At 48.3% G+C, this 21,616-nt stretch overlaps 1 protein-coding gene across 1 annotated transcript in view; it reads right to left on the reverse strand.

The window, feature by feature from the left end:
• FANK1 (fibronectin type III and ankyrin repeat domains 1) overlaps positions 1 to 19,927 on the reverse strand; it is a 31,133-nt gene extending 11,206 nt beyond the window's left edge. Inside the window, 5 exon segments of the mRNA XM_012807769.1 lie at positions 629 to 703; positions 1,708 to 1,789; positions 8,296 to 8,420; positions 16,632 to 16,809; positions 19,900 to 19,927. Of these exon segments, the coding sequence (XP_012663223.1) occupies positions 629 to 703; positions 1,708 to 1,789; positions 8,296 to 8,420; positions 16,632 to 16,809; positions 19,900 to 19,927 (488 nt within the window).
• Between the last annotated feature and the right edge of the window lie 1,689 nt (positions 19,928 to 21,616).

The raw sequence follows: 21,616 nt of genomic DNA on the forward strand, positions 1-21,616 counted from the left end.
TCAAAACACCTCACAGCACTGCCCTCTCCATCTTCACAAACCAGCTGGTTTTATTATTAACCAGAAAACTATTTCTCCACCCCCAAACCATGGGCTTTTACCTTGCACATGAATTATTCATTAAAATCAAACTAAAACACATGAAATGAATTGGGACTCTTGAAATAGTTCCCTCTCCTTTTAATGGACATTTTTAATACATTCTCAAGTGGCATCATTTATTGAAAACACATTTATATTTTTTCAAATGCCATTTTAGTAATTAAAATATAAATGATTGAAAATAAGGTATTAGTATCAGTGCTGTCTCTGTGTGGAGTCGGTGAAAATCATATCTTAGCAACCTGCCAGGGGAGTTTTCCAGAATCTCCCTCCCTCCTCCACCTCTTTTTTTTCTTTTAAAGAAAAAAATCAAATAACCAGTTTTCCCAGGACACGTACAATACATGGCACGAGACTGAATGGCTACCTGTCTTCCTTAACACACGGTTATACATTTTCCATTCCCTCCTGCATATTGTGTGTCCAGTTGTGAAGAAAGAAAGGCAGCTGGGTTCCTCTCCAGCCCTTTCCCTCCCAGCCCTCTCCTGACCACTCACTCAGAGAGATTAGAGAAGAAGAGCCGTACCTGGTGTATCCTTTCTGGGCAGCAACCATCAGAGCAGTAAAGCCAAACTTATTGGGAACATCAATGTTAATGTGGCTTGGGGGAAACACAGAGAACAGAGATTAACGCACTCAGCACAGCTCCCTGTGGACTCAGCTGGTGGCTCTGGCAGGGCACAGGTGGCTAAAGTGGCTCATTTTACTGAAAATTCCAATTTCTTCTGGGCCATTAAGTGTGTGTTGTCTCAGACTGCCCTGCCTAATATTTTAAAAGATTCAAATTTATAGGAAGAGAAAAGTGCTATAATTTCACTTAAAATAAGCACTCCCTTCAACTCAAAACCGTAATGCCATCCACTAACGCGTCTCTGCCGAGCACAGCTTCCCTGGGTTAGCTTAGGACAGCTCCCTCATCCCTTCCCGGCACCGGCCAACTCCCCCCCACCGACCCCGACACCAGGCTACACTGGTGGAGACCCAGGCTTTGCCTTCCGGTCCCACCTCACCTACTGGGCATAAGTGACGTGGATTAAGGAGGAGAGCAGAGGTCTTAATGTCAGCTTAGAAGCTTTGGCTTTTTGTGGGCACCATCTCTGCTCCAACTTACAGAGCCCTAATTCACAAATTGGGTGCTGGCAACTACTGATTGGAAAGAAACCTGGACGTCACTGTCCACTTCTCACTGAGCAGCAGCTTCAAACATCCCCATGTATTCACTGTATTTCCTGTAACGTTTCATTTTAAATTAGAAAGCAGCTGATTTAGTGATTCCCTAAATTCATTAGGAATGGGATGTGAACACCTGGGGATGCAAGGTGCCTAAACACTGTGGCACACAATCAAGGTGCAGAAGTTATTCGTGGGAAGAAAAACATGACACTCAGGCTTGTCATTTCCCTTTACAATTTTCACTAAATAATTACAAAATTGAATTGCTTACATGAGGTCCGTGAGCATCTTTCTTAACTCACACCAGTCACCTGAGATCAGTTTTGGAGGCAGCTTCAAAGGTGTGGGAATTTTTAGGAAAACAAAAGAAAGTGCATCACGTACTGCCATGCACTTTACGGGCATTAAAAAAAACCAGCCGAGTTCTCTCACCCTCCTTGAAGGATCCGAACAAGCAAATCTTCATCATTCACACTGACAGCTCGATGAAAGTGCTCGCTGCTCATGGGCTCCCCTGAACAAATGAGACGGAAAGCAGTCATCCAAAATGTAATGGAGGAGCCTCATCCCAGCATCTCCCTCCCGTGGCCTTCCACGGATGGATGTTCCTCTCCGGGAAGGCACTTGGCTGCTCTTATTAAGTATATCTTACATTTCCTGCTCAACCACTTCCTTTACTGGAAAAGACTTTGTTTTCACATATTGAGAAAACGTTTAGACTGACCTGCTAAAGGACTTGGGACGTTTTCAAGTTACAAAGTATTGCTCTATGAATGTGATTTTGAGGGGCTGGGCGCGGTGGCTCATGCTTGTAATCCCAGCACTTGCACGTGAATTGCCTGAGCTCACAGGTTTGAGACCAGCCTGAGCCAGAGCAAGACCTCATCTCTAAAAATAGCTGGGTATTGTGGCAGGTGCCTGTAGTTCCAGCTACTCAGGAGGCTAAGGCAAGAGAATCGCTTGAGCCCAAGAGTTTGAAGTTGCTGTGAGCTATGATGGCACAGCACTTGACCGAGGGTGACAGAGTGAGACTCTGTCTTAAAAACAAAAAAATAATATGATGTTGATGTTTGAAAATAATCCTTTCAGGTTTCATAAGACTTAACACATGTCCCCTCCAAGCAAGGAGAACCTCAGCAGTTGTCACTGTGTGCTGGGTGTGTTTGCCGAAGGGTTGTCAAACCACTCCAACAACAAATGAGGACCAAGTGCTCTTAACATGTGAAACCGAAGCTTTCAGTTCTTCCCAGGAATATGACACACGTGTTGGCCTTGACCCCTGGCTTACCAGAGAGAAGAGCAAGGAGAAGTGTTTGAGAAAGATGAAATGAAAAATGAGGAATAGTGGGTGTGCTTCACGCAGGGACATGTTACCTCCTCAGGGCAGCTCACCACGAGCTTAGTACTGCAGCCACCTGCCTCCCCACACACCCGGCAGGCACTGGAGTGTGTAATCCCTGGTCTACATTATCTCAGAGGTCTCATGCATTCAACCCCGAAGTGTTTACTGAGTTGCTTACATGCTGAGTCTTGGGCTAGGTGCTGGTGGTCCCAGAGAGTGATTAAAAACCTGGTCCCCCTCAGTTACACTGTGCTGCCCACTCCAACATATTATTCTAAACACTAAAAGAAAACACCCAGCCCCTGCCCCATCCTCTCCCACTGCCCCCGGACTGCCTCCTAGGGCCCACCCCACAACCTCCTCCTACGGCCTAGCCTGCGGAGGTCAGCCAGCCTCGCTGTCCCTGCTCCTCATGGTGGAAGAGCTCTCTGGGACATCAGTTCTGGGGCACAGAGACTCGTCAGAGTGTCCTGGCGAAGCAAAGTGAAATGAGCAATATACAGACTAGGAGAACAGTGGGACAGAAGAATAAAGGCATCTCTATGAGAACGGCCTTTACCCCTTCCTTTTTCTGATTAAAAAAAAAAAAATTAGGCCAAATTTAATTATTTTGAAATAACAGTTCTGTCAGTTAGAACTTGCCAATCTATTAAAGATTTGTTTAGCCACATTATGTTTCCTTTTTGTCATGCCACATGTATTTTTAAACCAAAAGCTTCAAATAAAAGTATCACAATGAACCATCAAAGGCCACGGCCCCACCTGTCCCTGGCCTTCCAAAGGAGGTCATGCCCAGTCCAGTGGCTTCACTTTGGGGCTGAGGAAGGAGGCAGGGTTTACACCCCAGTGGTCACTTGCCATTGTCTGGTGGCATTTTGGTTGTCACAACTTAGGGCAGTGGTTCTCAACCTTCCTAATGCTACTTCGATGCTACTTCAATAATTTTACGGTTGGGGGCCACCACAACATGAGGAACTGTATTAAAGGTTCACAGCATTAGGAAGGTTGAGAACCACTGACTTAGGGGATGTTGCTACTGGCCTCTAGCAGATAAGAACTATTCAGTCCCAAAACGTCAGTAGCACCACAGTTGAGAGCCCTGAGCTAGACTAACATGACCTTGAAATTATGGTGCGACCCCTCCACACTTTAGGTGGGTGGACCAAACCCACAGGTGTTTCCCGTCCCTCTGGCCACCCACAAAGATGGAAGGGGTGAGTCTGTGCAAGTGTCTGCAGCCCCACATCTGTGACTCTCAAGCTTCACCTGCCACTGAAAATATAAAAACAAGTCCTTTGCATAGAATCATACATAACAACATATAGAGCTCCTCCTGTTTCTACGCAGTGTTACAACGTGTGGTACCCTAACTCAGATCCTATTAAGCCATACACAGGACTTTACATAATGCTTTTTAAAGCACAGGACACAGAATCAGAAAGGCTGAGCTGTGCAAGGTCCGCCAGAGGGGCAGACAGCAGCAGAGTCAGGCCGGGTCTCTGGAAGGCCCCAGTCCCTCCCACGAGGATTTAGTAAATGCCAGGTATCTGATTAACTATGCACTTCCATTCTTCTAAATTCTGGATACAGACAAACGTCTTAAATAAACAGGATGCCCCTCCGGAAGTTAAATGAAAGGGGATACCTAAGAATCTTCATAAAAGCACTAACTTTGTGGAATCTTAAGCAAAGTTCTGAAGGCTCACCTGCCACTGCACCCCTGCACTGCCGCCTCCGTCCCACACCCTCCTCCGCCACGTAGGCTCCCTGGGTTGGGGGCACCTCCTAGTGGTCCCCCCCAGGGCATTCTGCAGGGCGCAGTGTTAGAGTCCAGGCTTGGCGCCTGTAGTTCAGTGGTTAGGGTGCCGGTCACATACACCGGAGCTAGCGGGTGCAATTCCACCCAGGCCTGCCAAACGACAATGACAATTACAACCAAAAAAACAGCCAGGGGTTGTGGCGGGCGCCTGTAGTCCCAGCTCCTTGGGAGGCTGAGGCAAGAGAATCACTTAAGCCCAAGAGTTTGAAGTTGCTGTGACCTGTGACACCACAGCACTCTACCCAGGGTGACAGCTTGAGACTCTGTCAAAAAAAAAAAAAAAATGAAATAAGTTCATTTTGTGCTCATAAAGCCTGAGGACTGCTTGTAGCAAAGACCAGGGCCTTTGAATCATGATAAATTAAAACAAATGTGTTGTCTATTCCACCTTCTGGAGGAGGTCACCAGCACCTAGCAGGTCATTCTGAGAAGAAAGGGCCACCTCACAGAAGAGAAGGAAACAACGAAACTGGGCATCATTCCTTGCTTCCCGAGTCTCAGCAAAGAAGAAAAGTAACCATCATTGTAACCATCATTTCCAGAAACAACTCTGATTGCAGGTGTGAGAGCTCTCTCCCGGCATTGACTCCTTAGCCCTCCTCACACTAGTCTAAGACGGACACGAGGGGCTGAGGGTCACCTCCAGGACCCACAGGAATCAACCAAGGCAAAGAAAAGCCTCACGTTTACGTGAATTTGACAAAGAGACAGAGAAGAAATGAAAAAGCCCTTGTTTGGAGTGTACAGCGATTCTTCCTACTCCCACTGGAGGCAGGAGTCACGAGGGAGAACAGAGAGGACATTCCAGGGTGAGCAGCCCTGAGTCCTTCAGGCCTGTGTGGGCCTGACCCTGGGCTGCCACCACCAAGTGCAGCTGAGCTCTAAAGGCCTTCGTGCCTTATTTTTCTCGTTGTTTTCCAGTGTTTCTTAGTGGTACTTGTAATTGAGTGTTGCGATTACAAACATCAGACTGGTCCTGGCCATGGAGAGAATGGCAGCGAACGCTCATCTCAGCTGGGTGGGACACAACCGCCCGGGGCCACGTGAGCAGGGACACCCACCAGGTGGGAGGAGAAGGGTCAGTGGTCTTGGGGAAGCCATCGCCCGTGTTCCATAAGATGGTCACTTACGGGCAGGTGTCCCAGCAGATATTATTATATGGTGATAACACCTTTCTTGGTGGAATGTAAGTCTTTATTAAAAGTAGTGAATAAATCATGAGCTCATTGGAGAAGGTATTTGCCAATTAACAAGCAGCAGCTGTTTTTCTTTCTTTTTAAGGGCCCAACTGATTAAAATTGCATGCCTCATTTAAACAAGAATCTCATGTACTTTACCTGGGGAAAAAAAAAAGGCTGAGAATCCTTTATTCAAACTAAGTACATGCTTTTGTGATTCATTAAAACACTCTCAAACTGAATGCAAATTATCAACCCACGGAAGCATTTTCACTTGCTCTGGATAATGTGCCCATTTCTAATTCTCTGTTTAGCATGATCTGCCTCCTCAAGAGAGTCTGCTTTGGATCTTATAAACACAACAATAGCACGGGGAGCGGCTGAGAGCCAAGAGCCAGCCCCAGCCGCAGGAAGAGAGAACCTGATTCCTCCCACAGTGCAGCCCTGTGAGGCTGAGCTGGCTTCCTGGTGTGGGTATTTATGCTCTTCCCCAGCAAAGAAACAGTCAAGACACCTGGCCATCACCATCGTGCTCTCATCCCCAAGGGAGGTCTTATCTAATTACCCATCAAAACCACAAAAGGGGAATGACAAGGGCCCACACCAGCCCCTCCCCCCAGGCTGCCTCTCCAAAGCCAGCTCCAGCAAGGAGAACCCACAGCCCTTGCCACCTGACAGGCAGACAGCTAGGATGGCATCTACCTTCCTACTAGAGCTCCAAATGGCAATGACACCACGTAAACTCTGGCCAGAAGGTCTGCACGCCCCTGCCCTGCTTCAGTGTGCTATTCAGAGGATGTTAGTGAACACCTGAAGCCCACTGTGGCTGGGTGAAGAATCCTGTTCCCCCTCTCCCTGGCCAGTGGGCAATGGATCCGTCTCCCAATAGACATGAGTAGAAGCTGAGAAAGTGAGTGTTTCCCTTTGTACTCTTTTTTTTTTTAATTATTAAATGATAGCTGTGTACATTAATGCAGTCATGGGGTAAGTGTGGTGATTTCATATACAATTTGAAATATTTTCATCAAACTGGTTAACATAGCCTTTATGTCATTTTCTTAGTTATTGTGTTAAGATGTTTATATTCTACTTTTAGAAAGATTCACTTGTACCCTTGTAAGATGAATGATAGAGGTGTGGGCCTTAATTCAGCATCATCTACGTTCCCAGGTGGGCAATTCATCACCCCATCCTTCAGGAGCCACAGTGTAGGTGGGAGACAAAATGGTAAACAAATAAGTAACACGAGATGCAGATAGTTATTCTTGGAGGTGGCAAGACACGGCTGTGTAGCTGAGAGGAAGTGAAGCGTGTGGCAGAGAAGGGGGCAGAATCACCTGCTAGCCCAGCAGCTCTCCAGGGAACAGAAGCAGGACCTATGAGTGGCCGAGGACAGGGTGAGGGCAGGAGACACTGACAGGTGGCCTGGGTGTGGGGATGGGGGCAGGGCATCCCGGCTGGATGTTCCCCTGGACGGTCTCTGCCCAAAGGCCCGGCTCCCTCTGGCAGCTCCTTCCTGGCCCCTCCCCACTCACCTGCCCCTCTGCTTCTTTGCCTTCCCCTGTGAACTCCAGGGAGTTCATGCTTTCAACTCCAGGAATGCTTTCAACACTGCCAGGTTAAGGAACAAGGCTTCTGTCCTGACCTGCACCTCCATAACGGGCCATTTCATTTCAAAAATCTCTGAAATGGTGCTTTTTCATAATTAGCTGAGCACCGCATGAGAATGTGTACAGAGTGGCCACACTCAGCATTATCCAAACTCTGTTTGCTCAACTAAGATCCCGTCCCCTGGAGCCATGTCTACCACTGAAGGTATTATAGGCTAACTCAAAATCTGCATTACCTTTAGTCCACACAACTGTCAGAATAAATGCCTCAAGGACACAGAAAGTATATACGGTACATGCCAAATGCTATATTGAATAAAACCAAAAAAGAACTTGACTCTCAAAAGGAAGATTTTCTTTGTGCAACAACAACAAAGAACCTTGCCTATGTGTATTCCCTGGGTAGGCCACAAAGAACGTTCTGGACTCCTCAGTCTTCACAACATTCTTGTTCAAATATAGCCCTGGATGTGGCATCTTTAAAATGTTTTAAAATACCAATCTCAGAAAATACCTTAGAGCTCCACGGGGACTAGGACGAAGTGATCACAGGCATGGTATCTGGCCTCTTTTCCCGACGCCTCTGTATGGGGCTCCCTCCCATAGTTCTCCGTGGACGGAGGCAGCACTGTTCATTCACCCTTTCTCACAGCACCCCCAGGGGCCAGATCTATGTGGCCAGGAAAGACACACATGTGGAGGTTGTCCAGCATGGATGGGACACTGAATGGAACTCCTCACCTAGGGACATCCAAGCAGACAGCCTGCTTCACTGTGTGGGGACACTGGCACAGTCCGCTTCCTACGACTCCACCTTGTCGTGGGAATGTCTACTAACAGGACAGTCCTGGCAGAAAAACAACCTCCAATTTCTGAAAGCATAGTTAGACTTCTGTTATGTCCTATGTCAGGGCCAGGCCAAGCCAGTAAACAATATTATCTCAGTCTGTCAAAATAGAATCATTTGCTGCTTCTGGTAAGGCCCAGCCAAAGGCAGAAGGTCTTAGCTCTAAGGTGCGTGTCATGGCCACTTATCTCTGGCTACATGAGAGCAGGGGCGGGTGTACTCACTGGTCGTAGACACTGAGATGACTGGGCTGTACTCAAACTCTCCAGAGGGACTGGTGACCTTCAGTCGAAATTTATACAGTGTCCTTGGCTCCAGACCTTCAATCACATGCTTCGAGGAATATCCCCTAGACAGGAGGAGACACATGGTGACAATGCCAGGCAACTTAGTCCGTGCTCACTGATATTCCTAAGAAGAGCAGGTGAGGATGATCTCTGAATTCCATCTATTTCCTGAGCAGACCTGATCTTGCTTCCTTGAACTTAGAATGGAGGACACCTCACACAGGGCACCTCTGTCCCTACCCAGCACAGGGCCAAGCCAGAGTCTGACACAGAGTTGGTATGCAAGTTTGTACTCTGGAGAAATAATCACATTCACCCATGCTATCCGTCCTCGAGTGACAAATTTTCACATCTGGAAGATGAGACAGGCAGCCAGATTGTATAGACATGATTTTCAAGTGGGGCCTTCGAGTGGGTGGGCAAGGCCATCTGGCCCGTGGCCACACACCTACCGCAGCAAAATACTAACACGGGAAGGACCGGACGAAGGGAGATGCACAACCACAGCCCCTTTCAGTGCCGCTGGGGACTCAGGCCACACACAAGAAACAACTCTGACATCATGCCACGAGGTTAGGTTCATCCAGGAAGGTCTGTGGGAAGTGGATGCTGTCATTTCTAGAACAAAAATCTGGTTAGAGCTCCCAGTGGAAGTCCACAGGCCTCCGGAGGAAAGAAGCACTGAGCCTCATTGTTTGGAGGAAGCAAAATAAGCCCCAAGAAATGCAGTCAGGTGGTCCGCCCACCTGCTCCAAGGAGCCTGGGGTCCAGCAGAAGCACCTCTGCTCACCAGACGTCCTCGGGAGCCCGGCTCTGACTGGAAGGCAGCGTCTCAGCCTACAGAAGCTGAGTCCTAGTGTTTCCCAACAGTACCCAAACCAGGCTGCCAGCAACCTGCCCTGGAATCTGGCCAAATTCCATCTATTCCTTTTCAAATCCTGTATCTACGTTTTTCTTTCCTCATATTTCAAAGGCGGGGGGGGCACTAATTCCAGCTACTTCTTCTTTCCTCCTCCTCCCTTCAGAACTCTCCTGAGACCCTGAGTTTACTGTTTGTTGTTTTCTCCAATTTTTTTCTGTCTCTATTTTTTATTTTATTCTCAATAGATACTCCTCTGAGGCCAGAACCATTCTCTGAGATTCACAACTAATTTTTCAAGGTTGTTTCTGTGCAACCTAAGTATTTTCACATCAGTTTCATCCCATGCAACTCAGCAAGCGTGACTGGTGGCCCTTGCTAGGGAGGTGCCGCACTGGGCTGGGACGTGGCCCTGACCTGGTCACAGGTCCAGGAGTGGACCCATCTCCTGCTGGTGGAGTGGCAAGAAGAGGGGTAGTCGTGGGCAGTGAGGAAGGGACAGCCGAGTCAGGCTGCACGACAATGCCAGAGTCAGCATCGTGACTAACAAAAGCTCATCTGAAAACGTGGCTTTAGATCTGCCCCAGGTGAGTGGTATTAGTCAGACAGCCTCGTTCTCAGACCCCACGGGAAAAGCCCTCCTTCCCTGAAGGAGCTGGCATGGCACTCAGAGTGTGGCTGGAGAACAACCCTGTCCCTTGCTTTAGAGGGAGGAGTAACCCTAACAGAGAACCCAGAAGGTCTAAGGCCAAACTCACCCCTGGAACAAGTGACCCCTCTGTTGTGGAGAGGGGCAGAGGGAATGAGACACAAGGAGCGTGCCCTCCGGTGCAGGTGGTCTGTGGCCAAGTGAGAAACAGGGAATGGACTTCTGTGACCGACAGGCGGAGGTCTCCCACCAAGCCTAAGATTGGGACCTACCCCCCGGGTCAGGAGGTCATGCAGCACTGGGACGGGCAGGGTCAAGGTGCTCTCACAGGGCAAGGGCGCAGGGTACAGAGGGTCAGGGCACCCTGGAGAAAGATGCCTCACTTTCATCTGAGACCTACAGAACCAGTTTTTGAAAACTGAAAAATGTTTACAAATCCTCCCTTTCCCATGATGTTTCTCCTTTGCTAGTTATCCACAGTGTGAAATTTCAAGGTGAAATCATGTCCTCAACGCTCATTGATCCCTTTCTCACATCACAAATTACTTCAGGGACCAAAATCTAAATGACTTCTTGGATGTGGCTCTAACAGAGCCCCCCTCCTGTAAAGGACTAAGCTTGTAAAGGTGCCTCTGACCAGGAGTCCATGGGTCCCTGCTCTTTGCTGGTGGACTCAGCCTCCTAACTGATGCTGTCTTTGCCTGAAGCAAGTTTCTCTTCACCTAAAAGTCATCACATGTGCTAGATGTCAGTCGAGCTGGCTTCCAGAAGTGTCTCCGATGCTGCAGGAACGTGACCATCTCCCACCGAAACAGACTCGAATGTGGTGGAGGTGGTGACCTGCAGCCCTGGGCCAGAGCCTTAAAATGCCTGGATGCTTTCGCTGTCACCCCTTGGACACCAGCATGTGAAGCTCAACCTCCCTGCCGCAGAGAGGGGCCACCTGGAGAGACAGAGTCAGTGGGAGACATGGAGCCCAGCCGGCCTGTGCTGTCTGGCCACCAGCTTAGGCATCACTCTGGAGGGGATCACTTGGCTCCTCCAGCCCCAGTACAGAGGCATCAGCCAGGACCTCGTGAGGCAGAGAGGAACCATCAACACCCTGCCTGGATTGTAGATCATCAGCAAAAAAACATGATTGTTCTTACTTTAAGCCACTGAGTTTGGGGTTGGAATTGTTATGCAGCAATGGATAACTGACGTATTCTGTGTAAACCAAAAAAAATCTGTAAGAAAGTCAAGGAAGAAATGGTACCAAGGGCATTAAGAAAAACATTTGACTCCAGATACCAAGAAAGTAGATAAATGTTAAAAATATAAATAGGCGGCGCCTGTGGCTCAAAGGAGTAGGGCGCCGGCCCCATATGCTGGAGATGGTGGGTTCAAACACAGCCCCAGCCAAAAACTGCAAAAAAAGAAAAAAATAGACATAAATACATTTACTATAAAAGTGAAAACTCTCAAACCAAGATACTCAGAAAAACTAAAAGATGATAAAAGTTTTTTAGAAACTAAAATATATCAGCCTGGCATAAAGTAGCCTTAGAAGTCGGCAGATTTTACTGGTAAGTGAGCAAAGGTCCATGGACGCTGAGATAGTCGAGTCACAGAAATTGCACCCTCAACAGTTTGTGGCATCTGAAAAGATCTTTAGAAATTCAATGAGAATAGAATATCCAAGTCTCAATGGATTTCAGCACAAGGTGTCAAAGACTTAATATAGTTTTAGACCAGAATAAAATCAGAAGTGCTCTCAATAAAATCCAGTATTGCTAAATATATATTAATAAGATCTCTGAGAAAAACAGCACCTTCGTAACCTCCAGGAAGGGAGACAAAACTGTATTAAAATCAGGTGTCACTGAGCACAGTCACCGAAGGCTGGAGACGCTCAGCACATCACTAGAGATGGCCCCGGAGAGAGCCCCAGAGACACAGCGGGGCCAGGCCATGCATCCACAGGGTTCTCCCGGTGATTACAACGCAGACACGGCCGAGGGGACTCACCGGAGCACCCGTCAAACCCGTGGAGAAGCACACTTTTACAACACCTACACGGCAGCTTAAAGAGTAAACACATCCTGGCACTACTTCCACAAGAGGAAAATACACAGAAAAGTAAAGCACACCCTTACTGTTGTTACCAGTTAACAAGTGACTCTCCGATGCAAGAGCCGAGCAAACACAAAAGGTAAGAAACTCATGTTGCAAAGCCCCAGGACCCAGACATGCCGCAATCCTCTTCTCTCTCCACACTCTGCCCCCTCCCCAGAATTCCAATCCAGTTTCATATAATGCTCTGAAATTTGTCTCTCCAGCCCAGACGCTTTCCCTGGTGCGTCCTTTTGCAGTGGTCTCCTTGACATCTCAGCTTAGGTGTCTGATGGTTCCCCACTGAGCCGCTGCTCGTCCCTTGGTAAGGAGAGCGTCTCCGTTGCTCTAGTTGCTCAGGCCAAAACCCTGGCGCCCTGTGGAAGACAGGATCATTGCTCACAAGCCCACACTGTGCTGATTTCCGAGGATCCTCCTCCCCCCTGTTGAGCTCAGATGTGGCCACATGTCCTGCTTTGAGCAGTGAAGTATAAGCCCAAGTGAAGTATGTCCCAGGGGGGAAGCTTCAGGGAGCAGTGTGCCCTGCTTTCTCTGCGGTGACCGATAGTGTCCAGGCAGAGGCCACTCGGCCAGCCTGGGCCCTGGCAGGAAGGCAGTGCAGAATGGAGCCTCGGCTGACTCATGGCAGGGACTTCCCAGGGGAAATCAGCCACGGCTGTCGGGAGCCACTGAGACTGGGGAGCCGATGCTTCATGCAGCATAACTCGGCCCAAGCTGGATGTCTCAGGTCCCTTGACTACCCTCTTGCTCACATCCCACGTCTGGTTCCCAGCAAGTTTGTAAAAATCTATCTTTAAAGCATTTCCTGCCTTCACCCACTTCTCACACTGTGTCATCCCCCACCTGAATTACTGCAAGAGTTTCCGAGCATGTCCTCCCAGCTACCAGGCACCTTGCCCCTACAGCCTGTCCAGCTCTGCTGCCAGAGTGACCCCTGAAACCCAAGCCAGACCATGGCTCTCCTCAGCAGAACAGTCTCCAGGGCTCTCCCCACCACTCTCGGAGTCATAGCCAAAGCTCTCCTCACACCCCCAGGTCCTCCCCAGGGGGCCAACTCTCCTCCTTGTTCACACCACTCCTCACTCCCGGCACGACTCTCTCACTCGCTGTTTGCTCCTCTGGAACGTCCTTCCCCCAGAGAGCTGTAAGGCTTGGGGCATCCCACACGTGCTTCAGGTCCTCACGCAGAAGCCACCTTAGGCCCCTCTGCCCTAAGCCCCTAACTTTCCCTCTGCTCTTCCTCCTTAGCACTCACCAGCTTCTGTACTACTCTTTGCCGCCTCATCAGGAGGGAGGAATTGTGTCTGTGTGTCCCTGGTGCCCTATCCCAGTCTCCTGAAGTGTCCCCCATGCAGTGGGCACTCAATATTATCCTGCATGCTGGTGGGGGGATGCATGCACGGCAAGGCCACCACTCACAGAAATTTAGGGGCCAGACAATAGGGTAGTAAAGGGAATTCTCAGTGGAGGTAAAATCCAACCAGGGCAGAAGAAAGGACAGGGGGATGGCAGACGTTTGTCTGACTGGTGAAGACAGCTCACACACGCAGAAAAAGCCCAGGCATATTCAAAGAGCAAAAGAAGGGCTGGGTGCAGTGGCTCACGGCTGTAATCCCAGCACTTTGAGAGGCCAAGGTGGGTAGACTGCCTGAGCTCAAGAGTTCCAGACCAGCCTGAGCAAAAGCAAGACCCCGTCTCTAAAAATAGCCAGGCATTATAGTGAGTGCCTGTAGTCCCAGCTACTTGGGAGGTTGAGGCAAGGGGATGGCTTGAGCCCGAGAATTTGAGCTGTGAGCTATGACTCCACACTACTCTACCAAGGGTAAGAGAGTAAAAATCTGTCTCAGAAAAAAAAGAAAAGGAAAATTTAAAAAGCAGAAAAAGGTCTTACTGGTGGGGGGGGGGGATCTGTGCTCAGAAACAGGAGGGAAGAGGAAAGGCAGGCCATGGGCACAACAGAGGGCAGCCAGTGTTAGACTAAAGAGCACTGGAGACCCACCAAAGACAATCTGAGAAAAGGAATATTCGGAAAAAATTAACACAACCAGATAGAGGGACAGAAGCAAAAAACAGAGATAAGCCCAACTCGTTCCAACCCCGAATACACCAGACAGGTGTAAGACCTGGGAGGGACAGAAGATGGAGCTTTCTGCTGTGGGTGGCACGCCCCTGCCTGGTGGGGGGAGCGCAGAGGGGATTCTGCAGAGGGACAGCCCACAAGACTCAGCACTGACGCCCAGGAGAAGCAGCGGAGGAGACCCAGGGCCAGACAGGGCTGAGGATCTGAGACAGACTAGCAACTATCAAGAACAGCACCTGAGGCTCGGCGCCTATAGCTCAACCAGCCAAGGCGCCAGCCACGTACACCTAAGGTGGCGGGTTCGAATCCCCAGCCCGGACCCGCCAAACAACAATGATGGCTGCAACCAAAAAATAGCAGGGCGTTGTGGCGGGCGCCTGTGGTCCCAGCTACTTGGGAGGCGGAGGCAGGAGACTCGCTTGAGCCCAGGAGTTGGAGGTTGCTGTGAGTTGTAATGCCACGGCACTCTGCCCAGGGGCACAGCTTGAGGCTCTGTCTCAAAAAAAGAACAGCACCTGGGAGTCAGGAGGAAGTCCCTACACCACAGTCCCACCCCCAGATAGTCTAAATCAGTGATTGTCAACCATGTGCCGCGGCACACTGCTGTGCAGTGACAGGATCTTAGGTGTGCTGCGAAAAGTTTTAAACATCATTAATTATTTTCGAAAGAAATTAAAAGCACAATAAGTATATTCCTTTTTTAACTCTTTTTTATCTTTTTTAATTATGCTGCGGGAGTGTAACTATAGGTTCAAGCGTGCCGTGAGGTTTAAAAAGGTTGAAAAATACTGTCGTAGAGGACGGCTTCTCTAAAGAAAGGCATCCGCTAGTTGTAATAATGTGTCGAGAAAGCGACGGAACAGAGCAGAGGAGGTCAGGTTAGCGCGGCCTAACGCTGCCACCTAGCGTCAAGCTTGGTGCCGCCACCTCCCCGCCGGCCCAGAGATGCCGGCGTCTTCCCGGTGCGTTCTCCGGCCTGGGGGCAGGCAGGTCGGTGACTGACAAGGACGCAGCCTCAGGCTGTGCCACATGGCTGCGCTTTCTCTAGGTGAAGCCGACCACCTGACCGCCCAGCAAAGGCAGAGAGCAGGCGGAAGGAAGGCAGCGCGGAGGACGCACGGCTGTGGCCCGAGGGAGACCAGGGGAAGAAAGATGTGTGTTCCTGTCGCCATAGAACTTATCATAACTCATGCTCTTTTATTAATATATGGAAATTACCTTCAAAGAATAACACATGACGCAATTTAAAATAATATTTTTGAGTCATCAGGCCAGGAATTACTTTCACATTATACCTACATTTCAGATCCTGCATTTTGGGGGTACAGAGAAACTTCTCAAACGTGAGGTCTACATATCATGACTCAGGCACAGCGGACGCCTCCCATCTGTGCCCTTCTCACAATGCCACCTTGGGAACGACCAGCAAAGCCACAGAACCGTTCTGCATCTTGCCTGCAAAATGCCCGCGTCCTGGTTGTGACGCTTCACTGCAGTTTTGCACAATGTCGCCATTAGGGGGGGATGGGAAAGGTATGCGGGATCTCTCTGGACGTCTTCCAACTGGATGTGAATCTACAGTTACGTCAAAATTCAAAGTTTAATTAAAAACCATACTTGTATCTTGATTTTGGTATTCTTGAATCACGGAAATAGAGACATTTTGCAAATGGTAAATCTATCAAAGGGGAGAAACCGGTCAGAGTCGACATGGAGACTGAGGGGGAAGGGACTTCTTGGTCACTCCTGCTGCCACCATTCATTCAGGTGGCAAACGGTGTAGGGCCGGCGTATGCCATCCAGCCCTGTCTCGGAGCCACGGGGAGAGCAAGTGGGAATCCCAGCTGTTTTCCAGTGGGTGTAAATACTGGCGGGGAGGTAAAAAACGAGCCAGCAGACAGGTAAAATAATTCCAGCAGAGCTAACAGTCATGGGGCATGTGACACGAGGTTCTGAGACACAGGACGCCTGGTGGAAGGAGGGCGCCTCGGACGGCCATCTGGGGAGGGGCTGTTTGGCCCGAGACTGCGTGGGGTGAAGGAATCAGCCACATAAAAACTGAAGGAAACAGGTCAGGGAAAGGCAACCAAGCAAGGCCCTGCCCGGGAACTGGCTCAGCCTGGGGGAGGCTGAGAGCAAGGGAACCAGTCTGGTGTAAGAGAGTTGGCAAGGCGCAATGGTAGGGCAGGAGACCCGAGCAGCCTGCCGGGGTGGGGGTGGGGGGGGGCCAAGTGGGGCCCTTTCCACATCCATGAACCCTCTGTGATGGGAACCTCAACTAATTTCATCAAACTCTCTTTTGATTCAGTCTCTACATTTTGGCTTTTAAAAATATACCATTAGAATTTTTCAGAAGTCAAAGAGGCTCTCAAAGGTGTAGAGGTTCAATTTCAAACTAATTGCTGATGCTTATTTTCCAAACCATAATTCATAAAAGGGCATGAATGCAAACAATGCTGACTCATTTCTTCCTTCAACTTCAGACTGAGAGGTGGCTTTTCAGAGACCACACGAACTCGGCTAGCTAACCAGGAAATCAAAGCAGAGTGGTAGCAAGTCAATGTTGCACCTACGTATAAATGATACCGTACGTGTGCAGCTTGGGGTCTTCCTCTTCGATGGAGAACCTAAACCACTGCTCCTGCGGCCCCTGCCGTTTGGCTCTCTTGTCCAGATCCCAGTATAACTCGATGCTATGATGAGTCACTTTGCCCACAACAGGTGGATGAGGCTTTGATAATGGTGGAATTTCTAAGAAAAAAAAATAGAAAAAGAATGATACAGGATTTCAGAACCCCATATCCAGAAGGAGGGAGATGAGTGGGGTGGTTTATAGCTGCTCAGCACTCAAACTGTTTTCTGCACATCATGCGTGCAGACATTTCCCTGGACCCTGAAGAACTCCTGGAAATATAAAAAGACACAACACTGAGCTGATGCAGGGAGCCGCCGCATCCTTTAACAAGCAGGCTGTACCGTGCCCATCCACTTCACGCATGGACCTCCCCCAAAGCTCGGCTACCATGTCAAACTAATTAAGTTGTTCTTTGAGCTGACAAAACTCAGTTTGCTGCTACAATCCTTCAGCAAACTGGCTCATAAACAAAGCAAAGAGAAAATTGTACATCTGGACCAAATCTCTGTAACACAGATGACAAGAGTTGACATCCTTTCTATATAAACAGCTGTTACAAACTAAAAACAATCCAGAGGTTAATAAACCAGGCAGAATAGAAGCAGTGTGCCAAACAGCAAAAACAATTACCCATCATAAAAGACAAAAAGATGTTCATATCCCCTTATATTCACAGGAATTCTAACAAGGGGGTCCAAGTTTATATCCAGACAGAAACTTAAGAAGAGACATCGTAACTATGGAAAATGACAGGGTAGGGAGAAGATACTTTCATATGTCGTCTGTGGGGGAATATGAATGACAGCGTTTTTAACAAGCACTCTGGAAGCATTTATTAAAACGAAAAATGCATACACCCTTCTATCCTGCCATCCACCTCTGGTAACCTCTTCTGCAGAAATCAGCACCAGGACACACAGGGACACACACACGAGGACATCACTACAATTTTTAGCAGTTTACAGCAAAAAAAAAAAAAAGTGATGAGCTATTCTTAGAGGAATGGGCAAATAAATTACGATGGTATCCATAACATGGAATATTATACAGCCTTTAAGAAATAAGTTAGTTCTGTAACAGATGCTTTCAAAGGGTCTCTGTGGGTATTGTTGGATGAGAAATCAAGGTACAGAGGAAAACATAGAACGTCCCATTTTTGTAGAAGATAACAAGGGGTCCAGTACAGTGAGCACCGAGTCATTCAGTGTGCATCTGCTCAGTGTAAAGGTAGTTTTTTGCCCCCTGCTACCTTTTAAGTTTCTTGAGGGATGGGTCCATGTCTCACGCTTCTCTTAAAACCTCTCCCTGTATCTCAGTGACTTTCAGCCCTCAAACATATCACCAATTTCCTGTATTGGTGACTCAAAAAGAAAGGATCTTGTACTTCCCTTGAGCCAATGCCCCATGTAGCTGACCAGCTGCCCTCTGCAGACCCTGGGGTCTTCCTACTGAGGAAGACAGGGCTGCCCTCGTCCCGCCTGCCCCAGACCGGCAGGACGTATACAAGACCAGCAATTTCCTTTACACTGAGGTCTCAGGGATATGCCAGGGGGCAGCCCACAAGCTCATTTTTCTCAACTTTATTTTCCAAATATGTATAAAAAGTACGATGGACCAAAAAATAACCAGGCATTGTGGCTGGCGCCTGTAGTCCCAGCTACTCAGGAGGCTGAGACAAGAGAATCACCTAAGCCCAAGAGCTGGAAGTTACTGTGAGCTGTGATGCCGAGCACTCTACCAAGGGTGATAAAGTGAGACTCTGTCTCTAAAAGAAATAAAAAAATTTTAAAAAGCATGATGGAATTGGATAAACCTGGATTTTAATACCTGTGCTGCAACTGAGTCAAAAATACTTACTTCAAAGTGTTCTGTGATAATTAAATAACATAGATGAGGTACCTACATAAATAATGTCCTCTTTCCTACAGTGAAATCGTATAGGGCAGCTAAAAGGAACTAGTCCCATGTGCATCAAGGTAGATAAATCTCAAGATGAGTGTGTGAAAAAGACATTTGTAAAAGGACAGACTATGTCATTTATAAGCTTTAAGCTTTCATAACAAACACCCCACCCTGTACTTTTTTCATGAATACCCAGGTATGGAGCAAAAGGTAAGAACAGTGCTGGACAGGAAGAATGTCCACCTCTTTGGAGACATAAAGGAAGGGACGGATAGGTTAAGAGGGCAGGAGATGGGCCTCACTACTGTAGCCCTAAGCTCTGGTTCCTTTATGAAAAGAATTTAGGACATACCATGTCACAATGTTAACATTTTAAACCTATATGGTATGTTGAGTACATTACTATTTGCAATACTTTTGGTTTCTTTGAAATGGTTTTTTTAAACCATGAAAGTAAATGATACGCATTACTCTTACGGCACTCTCGTTTATTTTAGAGAAACCAAGTTCAGTGTTTCAGATACTAACTGATACATGTGGGGACAGGAGCTAATGAGCTAGACACTGACCTTTGAACATGAGTCGTCTCATTTCATCCCAGCAGTTCTGGCTGCTGAGGGTAGTGATGACTCACCGGCTCGCGTTCTCAGGTCATGACACCATCGTTAAGCAACTCGCTTTCCTCCCAGAGCCCTCTAAAACCAAAGACCAGGACTAGCAGACTGTTAGGGATTCCCCCCAACACCAAATAAATAGAAGCTGATGATCATTTTGATTCCAATGACATCAGGCCTAGAATTCCACTAGAAGTCGGGATGGTCAAGAAATCTTAAATTCATGTCAAACTTCACAAGGGACAGACAATGGCTCGTCGTGAACTTCTATGAGGAGTAGGAAGAGGATGTCCCCAGATACACAAGCTTCCTCACGCCTTGCTCTTCACCAGTCCTTGATACAGGGAAAGCGCAGCAGGAGACCCCCGTCAGCCAGCCTGCTGATGGCCGCAGGACCCACAGCCACCAGAACAGGCACAGGCTCACGGCCAGCGGCCAGCTGCCTGCTGATCATCACCCCTCCAGATCTGGCGCAGAGCAGGAAAGGTGTAGTGTTGGAAAGTATTGCTTACTCTTTTTTTTTTTTTTTTTTTTTTGTAGAATGACCTAGGCACAACAGCACCATGTCCTCCCCACAGCGATCAGCGTGAGAGCACACACGTGAGAGCAGTGGATCAGCTGCTACTGAGCCACACAACCACACAGCGCTTTGCTCCCCACCCCAGGGGAGCAGATGGCGAGTACACTGACCATCCCTGATGGCCTCCATGGTCTTCATCTTGATGCAATATTTTTCAACATACAAATCACCACTTAGGCGAGGGTTGCTTTTTGCAGAAAGCTAGGAATGGCGGCTGGGACCTGGATGGTGAGGATACAAATGAATGTCCTCCTCAGGCAAGAGCTAACTGATTTGAGGTCCCCAAAGAGTCAATGCTGAATGAGACCAAGTGTTTTGCTTTCTCAGCCAAACCAGAGTAACTCGACAGGTGGGTTTCAGTTCCTACAATGTCAAACCTATATAAGTGCATGCTTTGTCTTTGATAATAAGTCTGGCATGTTTTCTCATAACCTGCTAAGTTAGTTTTAGAATCCTAAAATATGTATACTACCAGGGCACTGGCCGCAGTGCAGACGTCACTATGGTGAGGGAGCAGAGGCCTGGGTAGCACTGAGCCTTGGGAGGACGGACAGAAATGGCAAGTCACAGTCCCAGCTACGCAGAGAAGGACAGCAGCACTTCACATGTGTCCCTCCATGTAACCGTAACCAACTCTGCAGGTGTGAGAGTATTAACTTCACTACAAACAATCTGAGGCCCAGGAGGTCAAGTCACTTGTCCAAGGTCACACAGAAGTCACTGGCAGAACGAGGATTACAGTGCAGATGGTCTGGCTCAGGAGCCACTAACTTTTAGCCCTGTCCCACACTGCCTCTTGTGAGTGGGCATATGAAATATAGGCCTGCGTGAAAAATCTACTGTTTATCAGTTTCTTCTCCAAATTGCCACAGACTGTTCATCTTAAATCAGGTTTAACCTGTGAACCTTGAACTCCAAGAAAATGTTGAAGTGTTCAAGAAAACTAGACCCAACACCAGAGACAGTGTTTGAACCAAGTGTAGGGATGTGATGTGTGAGCCAAGAAGTGGAGGCACTGCCCATGGCGCTGCCCCAGCGTGAAGAGGGGGCGGCTACAGAGCCCTCAGCGACCACAAGAGATGGCCTAGAAAGCAGAGAGGTGTGGCTGGTGTCCCCCTCAGACACAGACGGCACGGGTAGGAAGCCAGTCAGGTGCTTCCCTGGGCTCAGTGTGAAGTGTGGAGGAGAAAAGGGGTCACATTGATGGTCAGGGAAAGGCCGGGCAAGCAGGGAAGTCAAGCAGCGTGTGGACAGCTCCGAGGCAGAGCTGAAAAGCTCCTCGGTGTGTACCCAGGGCAGAGAGCCACGTCCTGTCAGGAAAGGACTCTACGGAGAACTTACTACAAAGATACGCACAAGTCCCTCTATTTGTAAATATCTTCCCTCCATTACATACTGAAGCTGAAATTGCAAGAGAGGTAGGTGTGTCTGTGGCCACAGCCCCAGCTGCTGTACCCTGGGATTAATAAGCAGCATTGCTTTCCCAGGTGACCCAAATCGACATTCTGGAAAACAGAAAGCTAACTTTCTGCTATTACTTTATTTAACCAAGATGTTTATACCTACATTTATATTCATCTTTTATCCATACAAACACTCTTTGGGGAATTGTTCTCATAAATTTTATATAAGTTTTATAAAATATATCCAATGCATCCACAGACAGAATTCGCATGCTACTTTTTAATTTTATTTTTTTTGCAGTTTTCGGCCAGGGCCGGGTTTGAACCCAACATCTCCGGTATATGGGGTCGGCGCCCTACTCCTTGAGCCATAGGCACCGCCCCACATGCTACTTTTTATACAAGTTTTGGAACTCTTGTTTTT

Source organism: Otolemur garnettii, unplaced genomic scaffold (assembly GCF_000181295.1).
Source record: "Otolemur garnettii isolate 467f Iridium unplaced genomic scaffold, OtoGar3 scaffold00075, whole genome shotgun sequence".
Taxonomy (NCBI): domain Eukaryota; kingdom Metazoa; phylum Chordata; class Mammalia; order Primates; family Galagidae; genus Otolemur; species Otolemur garnettii.